Source organism: Dendrobates tinctorius, unplaced genomic scaffold (assembly GCF_039654945.1).
Source record: "Dendrobates tinctorius isolate UK_male_01 unplaced genomic scaffold, ASM3965494v1 ptg000015l, whole genome shotgun sequence".
In the NCBI taxonomy this organism is placed as follows: Eukaryota; Metazoa; Chordata; class Amphibia; order Anura; family Dendrobatidae; genus Dendrobates; species Dendrobates tinctorius.
The window spans coordinates 24,513,408-24,529,604 of NW_027361683.1; the positions used below are offsets into that span (position 1 = coordinate 24,513,408).

The 16,197-nt window shown below is 46.2% G+C and overlaps 1 protein-coding gene across 2 annotated transcripts in view; it reads right to left on the reverse strand.

The window, feature by feature from the left end:
* The window catches only part of AGO4 (argonaute RISC component 4), a 105,661-nt gene extending 97,997 nt beyond the window's left edge, over positions 1 to 7,664 (reverse strand). Inside the window, exon 1 of one of the 2 annotated variants that reach the window (XM_073562935.1) lies at positions 7,059 to 7,664. In XM_073562935.1, the coding sequence (XP_073419036.1) occupies positions 7,059 to 7,077 (19 nt within the window). In that variant the 5' untranslated portion in view covers positions 7,078 to 7,664. The remainder of the gene's footprint in view (positions 1 to 7,058) is intronic. The other variant, XM_073562941.1, reaches the window with a different exon arrangement.
* Positions 7,665 to 16,197: the final 8,533 nt, after the last annotated feature.

The following is a 16,197-nucleotide window of genomic DNA, read 5'->3' on the forward strand; positions in this document are numbered from 1 at the left end:
TTGGCGAAAATTTTGAAAATTTCGCAATTTTCCAACTTTGAATTTTTTTGCCCTTAAATCACAGAGATACGGCACACAAAAAACTTGATAACTAACATTTCCCACATGTTTACTTTACATCAGCACAATTTTGGAACCAAAATTTTTTTTTGTTAGGAAGTTATAAGGGTTAAAAGTTGACCAGCGATTTCTCATTTTTACAACACCATTTTATTTTTAGGACCACATCACATTTGAAGCCACTTTGAGGGGTCTATATGATAGAAAATACCCAAAAGTGACACCATTCTAAAAACTGCACCCCTTAAGGTGCTCAAAACCACATTCAAGAAGTTTATTAACCCTTTAGGTGCGTCACAGGAATTTTTTGAATATTTAAAAAAAAAAAAAATGAACATTTAACTTTTTTCCACAAAAAAAATACTTCAGGTTCAATTTTTTTTATTTTACCAAGGGTAACAGGAGAAATTGGACAGCAAAAGTTAATGTGCAATTTGTCCTGAGTACGCGGATACCTGATATGTGGGGGGGAACCACTGTTTCGGAGCATGGCAGACCTCAGTAGGTAAGGAGCGCCGTTTGACTTTTTCAATGCAAAATTGGCTGGACTTCAGATCGGACGCCATGTCGCGTTTGGAGAGCCCCTGATGTACCTAAACAGTGGAAACCCCCCCAAGTGACCCCATTTTGGAAACTAGACCCCCCAAGGAACTTATCTAGATATGTGGTGAGAACTTTGAACCCACAAGGGCTTCACAGAAGTTTATAACGTACAGCGGTACAATTAAAAAATCATATTTTTTCCACAAAAATGATCTTTTCACCCCAATTTTTATTTTTCCAAGGGTAACAGGACCCTAAAAGTTATTGTGCAATTTGTCCTGAGTACGCTGATACCCCACATGTGGGGGTAAACCACTATTTGGGCGCATGGCAGAGCTCGGAAGGGAAGCAGCGCCATTTGACGTTTTTGGCTGGAATTGAGATCGGACACCATGTCGCGTTTGGAAAACTCCTGATGTACCAAAACAGTGGAAACCCCCCACAAATGACACCATTTTGGAAACTAGACCCCCTAAGGAACTTATCTAGATGTGTGGTGAGAACTTTGAACCCCCATGGGCTTCACAGAAGTTTATAACATAAAGCCATACAATTAAAAAATCATATTTTTTTCCACAAAAATGATCTTTTCACCCTCAATTCTTATTTTTCCAAGGGTAACAGGACCCTAAAAGTTATTGTGCAATTTGTCCTGAGTACGCTGATACCCCACATGTGGGGGTAAACCACTATTTGGGCGCATGGCAGAGCTCGGAAGGGAAGCAGCGCCATTTGACGTTTTTGGCTGGAATTGAGATCGGACACCATGTCGCGTTTGGAAAACTCCTGATGTACCAAAACAGTGGAACCCCCCCACAAATGACACCATTTTGGAAACTAGACCCCCTAAGGAACTTATCTAGATGTGTGGTGAGCACTTTGACCCCCCCAGTGCTTCACAGAAGTTTACAACGCCCGGGCGTGAAAATAAAAAATTCGTATTTTTTCCACAAACATGATCTTTTAGTCACCATTTTTTTATTTTCCCAAGGGTACCAGGAGAAATTGAACCCCAAAAGTTGTTGTCCAATTTGTCCTGAGTACTCTGACACCCCATATGTGGGATAAAACTACTGTATGGACACACGTCAGGGCTCGGAAGGGAAGTAGTGACGTTTTGGAATGCAGACTTTGATGTAAAGGTCTGCGGGTGTCATGTTGCCTTTGGAGAGCCCCTAATGTACCTAAACAGTGGAAACCCCCACAAGTGACCCCATTTTGGAAACGAGACCCCCCAAGGAACTTATCTAGATGTGTGGTGAGCGCTTTGAACCCCCAAGGGCTTCACAGAAGTTTATAATGCCCGGGCCTCAAAATAAAAAAATCGTATTTTTTTCCACAAACATGATCAACTAGTCCCCAATTTTTTCATTTTCCCAAGGGTAACAGGAGAAATTGGACCCCCAAAAGTTGTTGTCCAATTTGTCCTGAGTACGCTGACACCCCATATGTGGGAGAAAACTACTGTATGGACACACGTCGGGGCTCGGAAGGGAAGCAGTGACGTTTTGGAATGCAGACTTTGATGGAATGGTCTGCGGGTGTCATGTGCGTTTGGAGAGCCCCTGATGTACCTAAACTATTGAAACTCCCCACAAGTGACCCCATTTTGGACACTAGACCCCCCACGGAACTTATCTAGATGTGTGGTGAGCACTTTGAACCCCCAAGTGCTTCACAGAAGTTTATAACACTCGGACGTGAAAATAAAAAAATCATTTTTTTCCACAAAAATGATATTTTTGCTCCCAATTTTTTATTTTCCTAAGGGTAACAGGAGAAATTGGACCCCAAAAATTGTTTTGCAATTTGTCCTGAGTAGGCTGATACCCTACATGTGGGGGTAAAACACTGTTTGGGCGCATAGCAGAGCTTGGAAGGGAAGGAGCACCATTTGACTTTTTCAACTCAGAATTGGCTGGAATTGAGATCAGACGCCATGTTGCATTTGGAGAACCCCTGATGTGCCCAAACAGTGGAAACACCCAATTCTAACTCCAACCCGAACCCCAACACACCCCAACACGCCCCTAACCCTAACCCTACCCCAACACACCCCTAGCCCTAACCCTAACGGAAAAATGGAAATAAATACATTTTTTTTATTTTATTATTTTTCCCTAACTTTACTTTATTAAATAGTCCCAGGTGGGACATCACTGTCCTGTGACAGATCGCTGATCTGTCACATCACAGATCACTGTGACAGATCAGCAATCTGTCACAGGCATTGAAAAAGACTTCCTCATGCCTGCGCTTTGCAGGCACTGAGGAAGCCAGCTTCCTCAGGCCCCCGAAGGCCCCCGTCGCCATCTTGGATTCGGGGGCCTGGAGGAAAGGAGCCCCCCGCAGCAGCGCTGCACATTGCGCTGCCGTGGGGGGCTCAGGGAAGCACGGAGGGAGCCCCCTCCCTGCCGATGCTTCCCTTTAACCCCCGGTACACCGCGATCGTGTTTGATCGCGGTGTGCAAGGGGTTAACGTGTCGGGGGCGGTCCGTGACCTCCCCTGACACATTGTGCCGGGTGTCAGCTGTGATAATCAGCTGACACCCGGCCGCGATTAGCGGCGCTCACCACGTGGGCGCCGCTGATCGCGGTAGACGCACTATCCCGTCCACGGTCATACGGGCCCGGGTACCGTGGACGGGATAGTACGTCGGATGTCAGGAAGGGGTTAAACAGGTCATTTTCTGATTTAGCAGTTGCTGCCAAGTACTGCAGATCTGCTCTAATAGAAGAATATAGGGTCTGATCTACAGTTCTTGTCAGCTGCCGCTAACCAGCAACATGTCGCGTGACCGAATATTTGCGCAATTTGTCTGCCACTTGGTGCTGAGTGAATATTTTAGATTTTGAGGTTTATAAAAAGCCACACAGACAAGTAGCAATTAAATTTGGCTTAATTTGAAGTAAATGGCAACTTGAGACCAGCGACAGAAAATTGTTGAAGTAGTTTGTGGTAGGTTGCAATGCAACATCATGGCAAATCATTACATGTGGTGTCGCAATGTGACACGCCTCGCATTTTAGCCATAGCCTTAGGGTACCGTCACACTTGGCGATGTACCAACGATCCCGACAATGATGTGACCTGGTAGGGATCACTGGTGCGTCGCTACGAGGTCGCTGGTGAGATGACAGTCAGATCTCAACAGCGACGCAGCAACGATACAACGGTCGTTGGGACCCTGTCTCTCAGACCTGTAGTATTGAGGTTGTTAGTCGTTGTCCCTGTCAAACACAGCGATGCATGCTGGCCAGCGGGACACCAGCGATTAAAAAATGGCCCAGGACATTCGAGCACGATCAGCGACATCGCAGCAGGGGAGCCGATCGCCGCTATGTGACAAATGTAGCGAGATTGCTGTTGCATCACAAAATCGGTAACGCACAAGCGATCTAGCTATGCGAGACAGGGGCTTTAAACACAACAGAGCTCTTCAGTTCCATTCAATGTTCACATCAGGCCATTGTGACAGCTAGAGAACAGCTTATCAGTGGAGTGTGCCAGCTGTAGGACTGATCTGATACTGATAACATATCCAGAGGGTAGGTCATCAACATTATATGGTAAAACAACTGCTTTCATTTCTATTGATGCATGGCTGCTCATTTGGACATCAGCAACTGAAGGTACCACAAAATTGTGACATTAAAAAATGCAAGAGTATTGAAATTATTTTTTATATTATTTTATAGGGAGGAGATTGTCTAAAGGCCCCATTTAATTTCAGAAAGCAGTCAGTCAACAATGGTTAGGCCTGCAGCCATGCACAGATTGTAGGTCAAATCCGTGTTAGTTGGCTGGTCAACCAACAATGGCCTTATGTGCAAGGTTAGTTTCACACTAGCGTTTTGAGGCGTAGCGCAAGGCCGCCGTGCAGCTCTGCCCCCTGACGCGCCCCCTCCTATGGGCACATGACGCTGCATGCCACCTGTGTACCCTCGTATGCTTTTGACGGTGCGCCGACATGAGCCAAACGCACCGTGTTGCATTTTGGTGCGCTTGGCGCACCGTCAAAAGGGTGCATGCGCCGCCAAAAGCATACCAGCGCACGGCCTGCGTACCCAATGCTAAAGATGTGGTACGCAGGTCGCATGCAGAGTCATGCGCCCATAGGAGGAGCTGACCCGAGGGGGCGGCCATGCGCTGCGCTGCGCTTCAAAACGCTAGTGTGAAAACTTGCCTTAGATGGTCTTAAGAGCCATAAAATTTTTCCATCAGCAGAGCTGGGGACAGCCTTGTTTCATGCAAGAGGAATTTTTATTGGTATGGATTGTGATCCATTGTTTAGCCCCCTACCCCCTATTCCACAAAACTGATCACATTGCAATGTAAATTACATCTTAAACTCAATTTATAAAAGGTTTTTTTTTTTTTTTATATATACTATAGGCATTACATAATGATTCTGATTAGTGGGATGCAGGGTCCTGAGACCGTCACCAATCATTTAAAACACTGCAGGTTCTGCATGAACCTCATACACCGGCTCAATAGTAAGCCTATGGGTCCGTCCATTCATTCTCAGGGCGGTGTACGGACCTGGGGACTTCTTATTCAACCCATACACTACTGTGTGCGCACCTCATGCAGAAGCTGCGGACATAAGAGTGGTGTGGGACCAATCGTGGGGGTCGCAGGACGCAGACTACCACCAACCAGAACCATTATGCAGCAAATATAATATATAATACCTTTTATAACAAGACAGTTACCATTTAACCTTTGCTATACCAAATTTATATAGTTTATGATCCAGTTCATGCTTATATGTAGTTTTTTTTCTGGTAAGAAAATCTGACACCAAAGAGCGCTAAAAAAAAAAAAAAAAAAAAAACACAACAAACTTTTTGCTGCACTTTTTTTTTCTGTAGGTGCAGTTTATTTCATGAGCAAAATTGGAACATATCAAGAGATTTTATGGATCTGTTTGCGAAGGCCAAATAGATGTAAGTAGAGTTGAGCGAATTTGTTCGGGTCCCTGCTTATGCAGCAAGCTGTAGCGCTCACCGAATAAGCTGCAGAGGGAGCCTGGATACATGGAGCGCGTCGGCTGATCAGCGTCGCGGCAGTGTGACAGTCACAACGCATGCATGGAGACCCTGTGTGTTGGGCTCTCCATGCATGTGCTGTGACACAGCTGTGATACATGCAGCTGCGGCAGCGATCAACTGAAGCGCTCCATGTATCAGGGTTCCCGCTGTGGCTTATTCAGTAAGCAAGGACCCGAACAAAGTCGCTCAACTCTAGTAGTAAGATGACAGACCTGGAAGCCACTGTCAGCCACAAGATCCCATCAGCAACCACAATCACATTGCAGGGAATTTGATGTGTTTCTATTATATTTTTCTTCTGATTGTTCCATTCCTGGTTTTGGCTTACAAATACTGAGGTAAAATACTGTCCGTGGACTTAACATCAATTTTTAATACGCAAATTACCTCTGGACTACTCATCCCACTTATGTGCGAGACTTTCCTTCCTACACGTCATTGCGCCTCTGAAGCTGGGTGTACGCTTTCTGTCTTCAGAGGAGCCCTGCGCATGTCCGGAAGAAATAAGAGGCCTGACGATAGAAGAATAGCGCTTACAGCGAATCAGCGGCCGATCTCCGGCTCCTCCGTGGACGGCAGCCGCCTTCTCTTTCCGGACATGCGCAGTGAGCCTCAGTAGCCAGGAAGCGTACACCTGGAATCAGAGGCGCAAGGATGTGTAGGCAAGAGAGCTGTGCGTCCGTACAATGACGGCTGTTGCAACTCATCATCACGGGACGTCTCACGAAAGGGATGACTAGTCTGGGAAAGCCAACGTCCCATCCACAAGTCAAAACGGTTATTTGCATATTTAAAAAAAAAAAAAAAAAAAAAAAAAAAAAAAAGGACTTTAAAAATACTTTTTCTTTTTAAACACCTATTACTGTGTCATCCGGAATAGAGCGTTTAGGCAGGGCGTTTGTACAGGAATATACAACTGTGGTGGGTTGGGGGCACGGCGGACCTGTCATGTTCCCCTTACGGCCTTGCGAGCGCCTAGCTACTGTTCTCACCGGCACTAGTACATGTTCCTATTGTGCAGGAAGTGAAGGGAGGGCCCGGCGACTAGGAAATGGGACACGTAGTGTGTGGTATACTAGGTATTCCTACACAAACATGCACTATACCCACATAATAGTATGTAGTGCACATATAGGTATAGCACACGGCGGCATACACACCGTGCCCAGTACTAGTGCTGCCCATTCCCATGCCATGTGTGGTGCCCCACACTACAGACATGGAGCAGCCGCTTTCCCTGGGACATGAAGGGCTCATTGTGGAAGAATGCAGCGCCCCCACCCCTGTGCAGGCCGGCGCACACACATCACGTCCGCACCACAGCCGACCTGCCTCAGGTGAGGCCTACCCATCCCGGGCTGCCCAGGCCCACACACAGCCAGGCGGGCACGACTTACCGGGCCCCACCGCCTCCATCTCCGCAGCAGTCCTCTCCGGGAGTCTCTTTTTCTCCGGAATATTTGCTCCGGGTGGGGGTCCCTCCACGGACGGAATCGGGTCTGGGGGAAGGGGCGAAGCCTCGGGACGACGGGCGCCTCCGCTGCCGAGGAAATGGCGCAGCTCAGCGCGGAGCGGCGACCAAAGAGGAGGTCTGTGGTACTGCGGAAACACAGGGAGCAACGAGAGAGCCGCAGGTCAGCTGAGCCTATATGGCGACACCGGAGACGGAAAACAGAGGACCGAGCGTGGAGCGGGAGCGCGCATTGAGGAGCGGGGGCGCGCACGGAGAAGGCGGAGAAGTGCGGGCGCCGGACTTTGCTGGAGGCCACCTATGTGTGGTATCGACCCCGTATGCCGGCGGTGTACCTGCTGCCCTCACGTCGGTCACATACCAGGAGAGGCGGCGGGCAGCTTTTCATTTTACTATGTTTCTGTGAGAATAGCACTGCTGATGTGCCATTTGGTTTCCATAATCTATTCAGTATAAGAGCGGGTGCGCAGGGCTGTCCGGGCCCATTTTACTGGGGGTTGACTCCTGAAATATGTAATAACTTGGGTGCAGTAGTACAATATGTGCTGTAACTGTTTCCATGGTTATTTGGGAAAGTGATGAAATGTCCTATAAATGTCTGTTCTGTCAGGGGCTGGCATTTTTAGGCCTGGGGGGCAATCACAAAGCAGGTGCCCTACAGTCATGGTGGCCCACCCACCTCTGCCCTGCAAAGCAGCAGAGTTAACAGGATTTATATAGGCTGGTACACAGATATGGGAACAGAACGCCTACATACATACTGTAACAGAAGCAACCTGACTACATAGACGCAAGAACGGAACCAAGATAACTATGTGGATAAGGGAACTGAAAGGAGCTTACTACAGAGATATGGGAGCAGAACCAAGCTTACTACAGAGATAACAGAGCAGAACCAAGATTACTACAGAGATATGGGAGCAGAACCAAGCTTACTACAGAGATATGGGAGCAGAACCGAGCTTACTACAGAGATATGGGAGCAGAACCGAGCTTACTACAGAGATATGGGAGCAGAACCAAGCTTACTACAGAGATATGGGAGCAGAACCAAGCTTACTACAGAGATATGGGAGGAGAGCCAAGCTTACTACAGAGATATGGGAGCAGAACCAAGCTTACTACAGAGATAACAGAGCAGAACCAAGATTACTACAGAGATATGGGAGCAGAACCAAGCTTACTACAGAGATATGGGAGCAGAACCAAGCTTACTACAGAGATATGGGAGCAGAACCGAGCTTACTACAGAGATATGGGAGCAGAACCAAGCTTACTACAGAGATATGGGAGCAGAACCAAGCTTACTACAGAGATATGGGAGGAGAGCCAAGCTTACTACAGAGATATGGGAGCAGAACCAAGCTTACTATAGAGATATGGGAGCAGAACCAAGCTTACTATAGAGATATGTGAGCAGAACCAAGCTTACTATAGAGATATGGGAGCAGAACCAAGCTTACTATAGAGATATGGGAGCAGAACCGAGCTTACTACAGAGATAAGGGAGCAGAACCGAGCTTACTACAGAGATATGGGAGCAGAACCAAGCTTACTACAGAGATATGGGAGCAGAACCAAGCTTACTACAGAGATATGGGAGCAGAACCAAGCTTACTACAGAGATATGGGAGCAGAACCAAGCTTACTACAGAGATAACAGAGCAGAACCAAGATTACTACAGAGATATGGGAGCAGAACCAAGCTTACTACAGAGATATGGGAGGAGAGCCAAGCTTACTACAGAGATATGGGAGCAGAACCAAGCTTACTATAGAGATATGGGAGCAGAACCAAGCTTACTATAGAGATATGTGAGCAGAACCAAGCTTACTATAGAGATATGTGAGCAGAACCAAGCTTACTATAGAGATATGGGAGCAGAACCAAGCTTACTATAGAGATATGGGAGCAGAACCGAGCTTACTACAGAGATAAGGGAGCAGAAACGAGCTTACTACAGAGATGTGGGAGCAGAACCAAGCTTACTATAGAGATATGGGAGCAGAACCGAGCTTACTACAGAGATAAGGGAGCAGAACCAAGCTTACTACAGAGATGTGGGAGCAGAACCAAGCTTACTATAGAGATATGTGAGCAGAACCAAGCTTACTATAGAGATATGGGAGCAGAACCAAGCTTACTACAGAGATGTGGGAGCAGAACCGAGCTTGCTACAGAGATATGGGAGCAGAACCGAGCTTACTACAGAGATATGGGAGCAGAACCAAGCTTACTACAGAGATGTGGGAGCAGAACCAAGCTTACTATAGAGATATGGGAGCAGAACCAAGCTTACTATAGAGATATGGGAGCAGAACCAAGCTTACTATAGAGATATGGGAGCAGAACCAAGCTTACTATAGAGATATGGGAGCAGAACCGAGCTTACTACAGAGATAAGGGAGCAGAACCGAGCTTACTACAGAGATGTGGGAGCAGAACCAAGCTTACTATAGAGATATGGGAGCAGAACCGAGCTTACTACAGAGATAAGGGAGCAGAACCAAGCTTACTACAGAGATGTGGGAGCAGAACCAAGCTTACTATAGAGATATGTGAGCAGAACCAAGCTTACTAGAGATATGGGAGCAGAACCAAGCTTACTACAGAGATATTGGAGCAGAACCGAGCTTACTACAGAGATGTGGGAGAAGATCCAAGCTTACTACAGAGATATGGGAGCAGAACCGAGCTTACTACAGAGATATGGGTTACAAATTACAGAAAACTGACGGCACATCTAGAACTAGTCTGAACATTTACTACAGATATAAGAGAGCAGAACTGAGCTTACTACAGGGATATCAGACCAGAACCAAGCATACTACAGAGATAAGAGAGCAGAGCCAAGCTTACCACAGAGCTATAAGACCAGAACCAAACTTACTACAGAAATATGGGAGCAGAACCAAGCTTACTACAGAGATAACAGAGCAGAACCAAGATTACTACAGAGATATGGGAGCAGAACCAAGCTTACTACAGAGATATGGGAGCAGAACCGAGCGTACTACAGAGATAAGGGAGCAGAATCGAGCTTACTACAGAAATATGGGAGCCGAACCAAGCTTACTACAAAGATATGGGAGCAGAACCGAGCTTACTCCAGAGATAAGGGAGCAGAACCGAGCTTACTACAGAGATATGGGAGCAGAACCGAGCTTACTACAGAGATATGGGAGCAGAACCAAGCTTACTACAGAGATATGGGAACTGTGTGACGCGACCAGCAGGCCGGTAACTAAAACAACAGGACGCGGCACGTGATACTGTCCTGTGTGACACGGCTCGCAGGCCGGTAACTAAAACAGCAAGACAAGGGGTAGGGAAACAGTTACAACGGTGGGCCCTGCGATAGGGAAAGGGGATGTGGAGACCTCCTGCACTCCACTGAGTCAGTGTCCCTAACGCTCCTAACGTTCCCTATGCCGGTTCCGCACTGGGCGCTGATCAGGATACCTAATAACCCTAGCACACCCTACACCTATCCCTTGCTAGGGAGCTGGGTGGCGCAGGCACTGGCCCCACCGCTGTACTAATACACACTAAGGAAAAAACACAAACTGGGAAACACAACTTAGCTTTACTCTGTTGCACTTGCTCTTGGCAACAGAGTCTCCTCCTGAATCGCTGCCACCAAGCTCTGTCAGAGCTACAAGGAAATCCCCTATGATTGCTTCCACACCAGGGCTAAGACAGTGCTGCAAGGAACGCGCTCCAGCTCCTTCCTCCACCAAGGATGGTTGAAATGAACACTATCACCAACACTGATTGCAAGTTGCAACACCTGTGACTCTTTTATAGCAGAGCCAGGAATCACACCTGTATTATAATCATGTGCACTTAACTAAAGAAACAAGAGTGCAATGATGCTAACCACCACCGGGGGCAAACTTAGAACAAACGACACCACAGTGCAATAATCCTAATGGCCACCGGGGGCAAAAACCAACCTTAAGCACATCTTAGGAAAAAAAAAAAAGGTTACCTGTGCTTTTTATCTGTCATGATCCAGCATGGATCATGACAGGAACAGAACAGAGCTTACTCCAGAGATATGGGAGCAAACCCAAGTTTACTACAGAGATATGGGAACAGAACAGAGCTTACTCCAGAGATATGGGAGCAAACCCAAGCTTATTACAGAGATATGGGAGCAGAACCAAGCTTACTACAGAGATAAGGGAGCAAAACTGAACTTACTACAGAGATATGGAAGCAGAACAGAGCTTACTACACAGATAAGGAAGCAGAACAGAGATTACTACAGAGAAAAGGGAGCAGACCAGAGCTTACTACAGAGATATGGGAGCAGAACAGAGCTTACTACAGAGAAGGGAGCAGAACCGAGCTTACCTCATAATATAATAAATTTTATTTCTATAGCGCTGACATATTCCGCAGCACTTTACATTTCAGAAGGGATTTGTACAGACAATAGACATTACAGCATAACAATAATCACATAGATTATAACAAATACCAAGAGGAATGAGGGCCCTGCTCGCAAGCTTACAGTCTATGAGGAAAGAGGTAGACACGAAAGGTGGGTGGTAACAGTTGCCCTGATTGTATGGACCAGCTATAATGTTAAGTGTGCAACAGTACAGACACAGAGGGCTAATGGATGCATAAAGCATGTGGGAACATGATGAGGGGAACCTGGTTATGGTAAAACTTTTGGCTGTGCCACACAGGGATAGATTAGGTTAATGTGTTGAGGCGATAGGCCAGTCTGAATAAATGCGTTTTCAGGGTACGCTTAAAATTGTGAGGATTGGGGACTAATCGTATTGACCAGGGAAGTGCATTCCAAAGAATTGGCGCAGCACGTGTAAAGTCTTGGAGACGGGAGTGGGAGGTTCTGATTATTGAGGATGCTAACCTCAGGTCATCAGCAGAACGGAGGGTGCGGGTAGGGTGGTATACTGAAACAAGGGAGGAGATGTAGGGTGGTGCTGAACCATGGAGGGCTTTGTGGGTGAGGGTAATAAGTTTATACTAAATTCTGGAGTGGATGGGTAGCCAGTGTAATGACTGGCACAAGGTAGAGGCATCGGTGTAACGATTGGTGAGGGATATGATTCTGGCTGCAGCATTCAAGACAGGTTGGAGAGGGGAGAGTTTGGTAAGACAGACCGATTAGAAGAGAGTTACAATAGTCGAGACAAGAATGAATAAGAGAAACAGAGTTTTTGCAGAGTCAAAAGTAAGAAAAGGTTGGATTCTAGAAATGTTTTTGAGGTGCAGATGACAAGAGCGAGCCAGTGATCGAATGTGGGGGGCAAAGGAAAGCTCGGAGTCAAGTATGACCCCAAGACAGCGGGCATGTTGCTTTGGAGTAATAGTGGAACCATACACAGAATTGGCAATGTCGGGTATAGGTACATTAGTAGAAGGAGGAAACAAAAGGAGTTCAGTCTTTGACAGGTTCAGTTTCAGATGTAGTGAGGACATGATGTTAGACACAGCGTTTAGAGAATCACCAGTGTTTTCTAGAAAGGCTGGCGTGATGTCAGGAGAAGAAGCGTATAAGTGGGTGTCATCAGCATAGAGATGGTACTGGAAACCCAATCTACTGATTGTTTGACCAATAGGGGCGGTATACAAGGAGAAGAGGAGGGGGCCTAGAACCGATCCTTGAGGAACCCCAACAGTAATGGGAAGGTGAGAGGAGGAGGAACCGGCAAAAGATACAGTAAAGTAGCAGTCAGAGAGATAGGAGGAGAACCAGGAGAGAATGGTGTCCTTGAGGCCAATGGAACGGAGCATAGTGAGGAGGAGCTGATGATCCACAGTGTCGAATGCTGCAGAGAGATCCAAGAGAATTAGCATGGAGTAATGACCATTTGATTTAGCTGTTAGTAGATCATTAGAGACTTTAGTGAGGGCAGTTTCCGTAGAGTGTAAAGAGCGGAAACCGGATTGGAGAGGGTCGAGAAGAGAGTTATCAAAGAGATAGCGGATAAGACGGGAGTGGACCAGGCATTCCAGGAGTTTAGAGATGAAGGGAAGATTAGAGACAGGTCTATAGTTAGCGGCCCAGTTTTGGTCAAGGGATGGTTTTTTAAGTAGTGGATGTAGGATGGCATGCTTAAATGAGGAGGAAAAGATACCAGAAGAGAGGTTAAATATTTTAGTTAGGTGAGGGGTGACAGCAGGGGAAAGGGACTGGAGGAGATGTGACGGAAATGGGTCACTTGTGCAAGTGGTTTGGCGAGAAGATGCAAGGAGCCTGCTTACTTCTTCTTCTGAGACTGGTTGAAAATCAGAGAGTGAGCTAGATGCAGTGCGGGAGGGCAGTGCATAGTATGAGGTGATTGGGAGATAATTTCCTGTCGAATCTGGTCAATTTTTTCTTTGAATTAATTGGCCAGATCGTCAGCTCGGAGCTCCGTGGTTGGGGCCTGTACTCTTGGGTTGAGTAGAGAATGAAAAGTGTCAAAGAGACGTTTCGGGTTATTGGACAGTGAGGTGATGAGGGTGTTGAAATAGGTTTGTTAGGAGAGGTGAAGGGCAGTGTTGTATGTTCGAAGCATAAACTTATAATGGATGAAATCTTCGTGTAGATTAGATTTTCTCCACAGACGTTCGGCGCACCTGGAGCACCGCTGCAGGAAACGTGTTTGCAGGGTGTGCCAGGGTTGTCGCTGTCTGTGTTGTGGTGTTCTATTTATAGGGGGTGCAAATTCATCCAGGGCACTTTGAAGTGTTTCATTGTAATGCTTCAATGCAGAATCAGGACATGAAAGGGAGGAGATAGGGGCCAATGAAGACTGCAAGTTCTTCATAAGTTTCTGGGTGTTAATGGCCTGTATGTTTCTATAAGTATGGACAGTGGGGGTGACCTGAGCAGCCTGGCAGTTCTTGATAGAGAATGAAAGAAGATTGTGGTCAGAGAGCGGGAGAGGGGAGTCCACTGCATCCACTGCACAAAGCCGAGAGAAGACCAAGTCGAGGGAGTTTCCGTCTTCATGCATTGGAGAATTAGTAAGCTGCGAAAGGCCAAACGAGGAGGTTAGAGATAAAAGGTAAGTAGCAGATGGGGAGAGGGGAAGAGCAATGGGGATATTGAAATCTCCCATGATGAGCGTAGGGATGTCACAGGAGAGAAAATGTGGAAGCCAAGTGGCAAAATGATCCAGGAACTGATGGGAGGGGCCGGGAGGACGATACACCACCGCCACTCGCATGGAGAAGGGGGTGTAGAGTCTGACGGCATGGGCCTCAAAAGAAGGGAAGACTAGTGAGGGTAGTTGAGGGATAACCTGAAAGGTACATTTTGGTGATAGGAGCAGACCAACTCCTCCACCTGCTCTATTGTCTGATCTTGGGGTATGAGAGAAGTGTAGTCCCCCGTATGAAAGAGCAGCAGCAGCGGTAGTGTCTGACTGCTGGATCCAGGTTTCAGTAAGAGCCAGGAGGTTAAGAGAATTAGAAAGGAAAAAGTCATGAGTGAAGGAGAGTTTGTTACACACTGAGCGAGAATTCCAAAGTGCACAATTAAGAGAGACAGATGGCATGCAGGGAATATTAATAAGATTAGAGGGGTTTCTGAGTGTAGCTGTTGGGGGGTTTGACTTTCTATAAAATGGGGATCAGGGTTGGGAGCAATGTCTCCTGCGACTAGGAGAAGGAGGATAGAAAGAGTGAGCAGATGGTTAAGTGATTTGTGAAAGCGTCTCATGTTGAATGGTGGGACTGACTGGATCTGTGCAATTTAACAATGTGAAAAGAGTGTGAGTGCTATACATAGGAGAGCAAAGGAGCGAGGGGCCAATATGGATGGAGTGTAGAGAGTTAATGCCAGGGCGGTGGATGTGTGTGAATGCAGCGGCCAGGATATAAATTACACAAATGCATATGGTATATATTTGTTGTACTCCAAATGTACAGGGAGTAGATGTGTATAAATGTCTTACCTGTCTCCTGCCCAACTGCCATGTTATAACTGCCAGTACTTTGATACATGTACTTCGATTACATGTGCATAAATGCCCCCTGCATAAATGGTCCCCCAAGCTATGTCTGAATATATAGGAGGCTAAGGCTTTGTTTTTTGTTTTTTTTTGTGCTCTCTCTCTTCTCGTTAATCAATCAAACTAAATTGAGACAGCAGGACCCAATAAAATGTTGTGGTCAGATAAACAGATGTCCAGCACTACATGGATCGTAAAGCACTTTGAAAAGTTTCTTGACTTCACAACATAAGGGGACAAGCAGAGTAAGTTGAAATAACTATGTACCAGATATAAGCTTGCATAGTTGAAAACACATATATAGCTTTCAGGATTAACTGCTTGCTGACATTCATAGAAAAGGGAGCAGAACTGAGCTTACTACAGAAATAAGGGAGAAGAACCAAGCTTACTACACAGATAAGGGAGCAGAGCAGAGTTTACTACCGAGCTTTCTATAGAGATATGGCAGCAGAACTGAGCTTACTACAGATATTTGGGAGCTGAATTGAACTTACTACAGAGATATGGGAGCAGAACTGAGCTTACTACAGAGATAAGGGAGCAGAACCGAGCTTACTACAGACATATGGGTTACAAATTACAGAAAACTGACGGCACATCTAGAACTAGTCTGAACTATTGCATACCAAAAAACAGCTTACACATCAAAATGAAAAAATGGTTGCACTCAGTGGTTGCATTAAGGCATGTCAATGTGAAATACAAGAAGTGTGAATAGCGTAATGGCTTTTGAAATTTAGGAAAAACACATGAGATACTTAGCACAAAATTTGGCCAAAAAATGTGAGCCCATTCACCAGCGTCAAGGTGATCTCGTTGAATGGGTCATTTTGATATACAGACATACAGTTGTGGCCAAAAGTATTGACACCCCTGCAATTATGTCAGATAATACTCAGTTTCTTCCTGAAAATGATTGCATTTGTCTTAAATGAAAAAACACAAAAGAGAATGAAGCAAAAAGCAAAACATTGATCATTTCACACAAAACTCCAAAAATGGGCCAGACAAAAGTATTGGCACCCACAGCCTAATACTTGGTTGCACAACCTTTAGCCAAAATAACTGCGACCAACCGC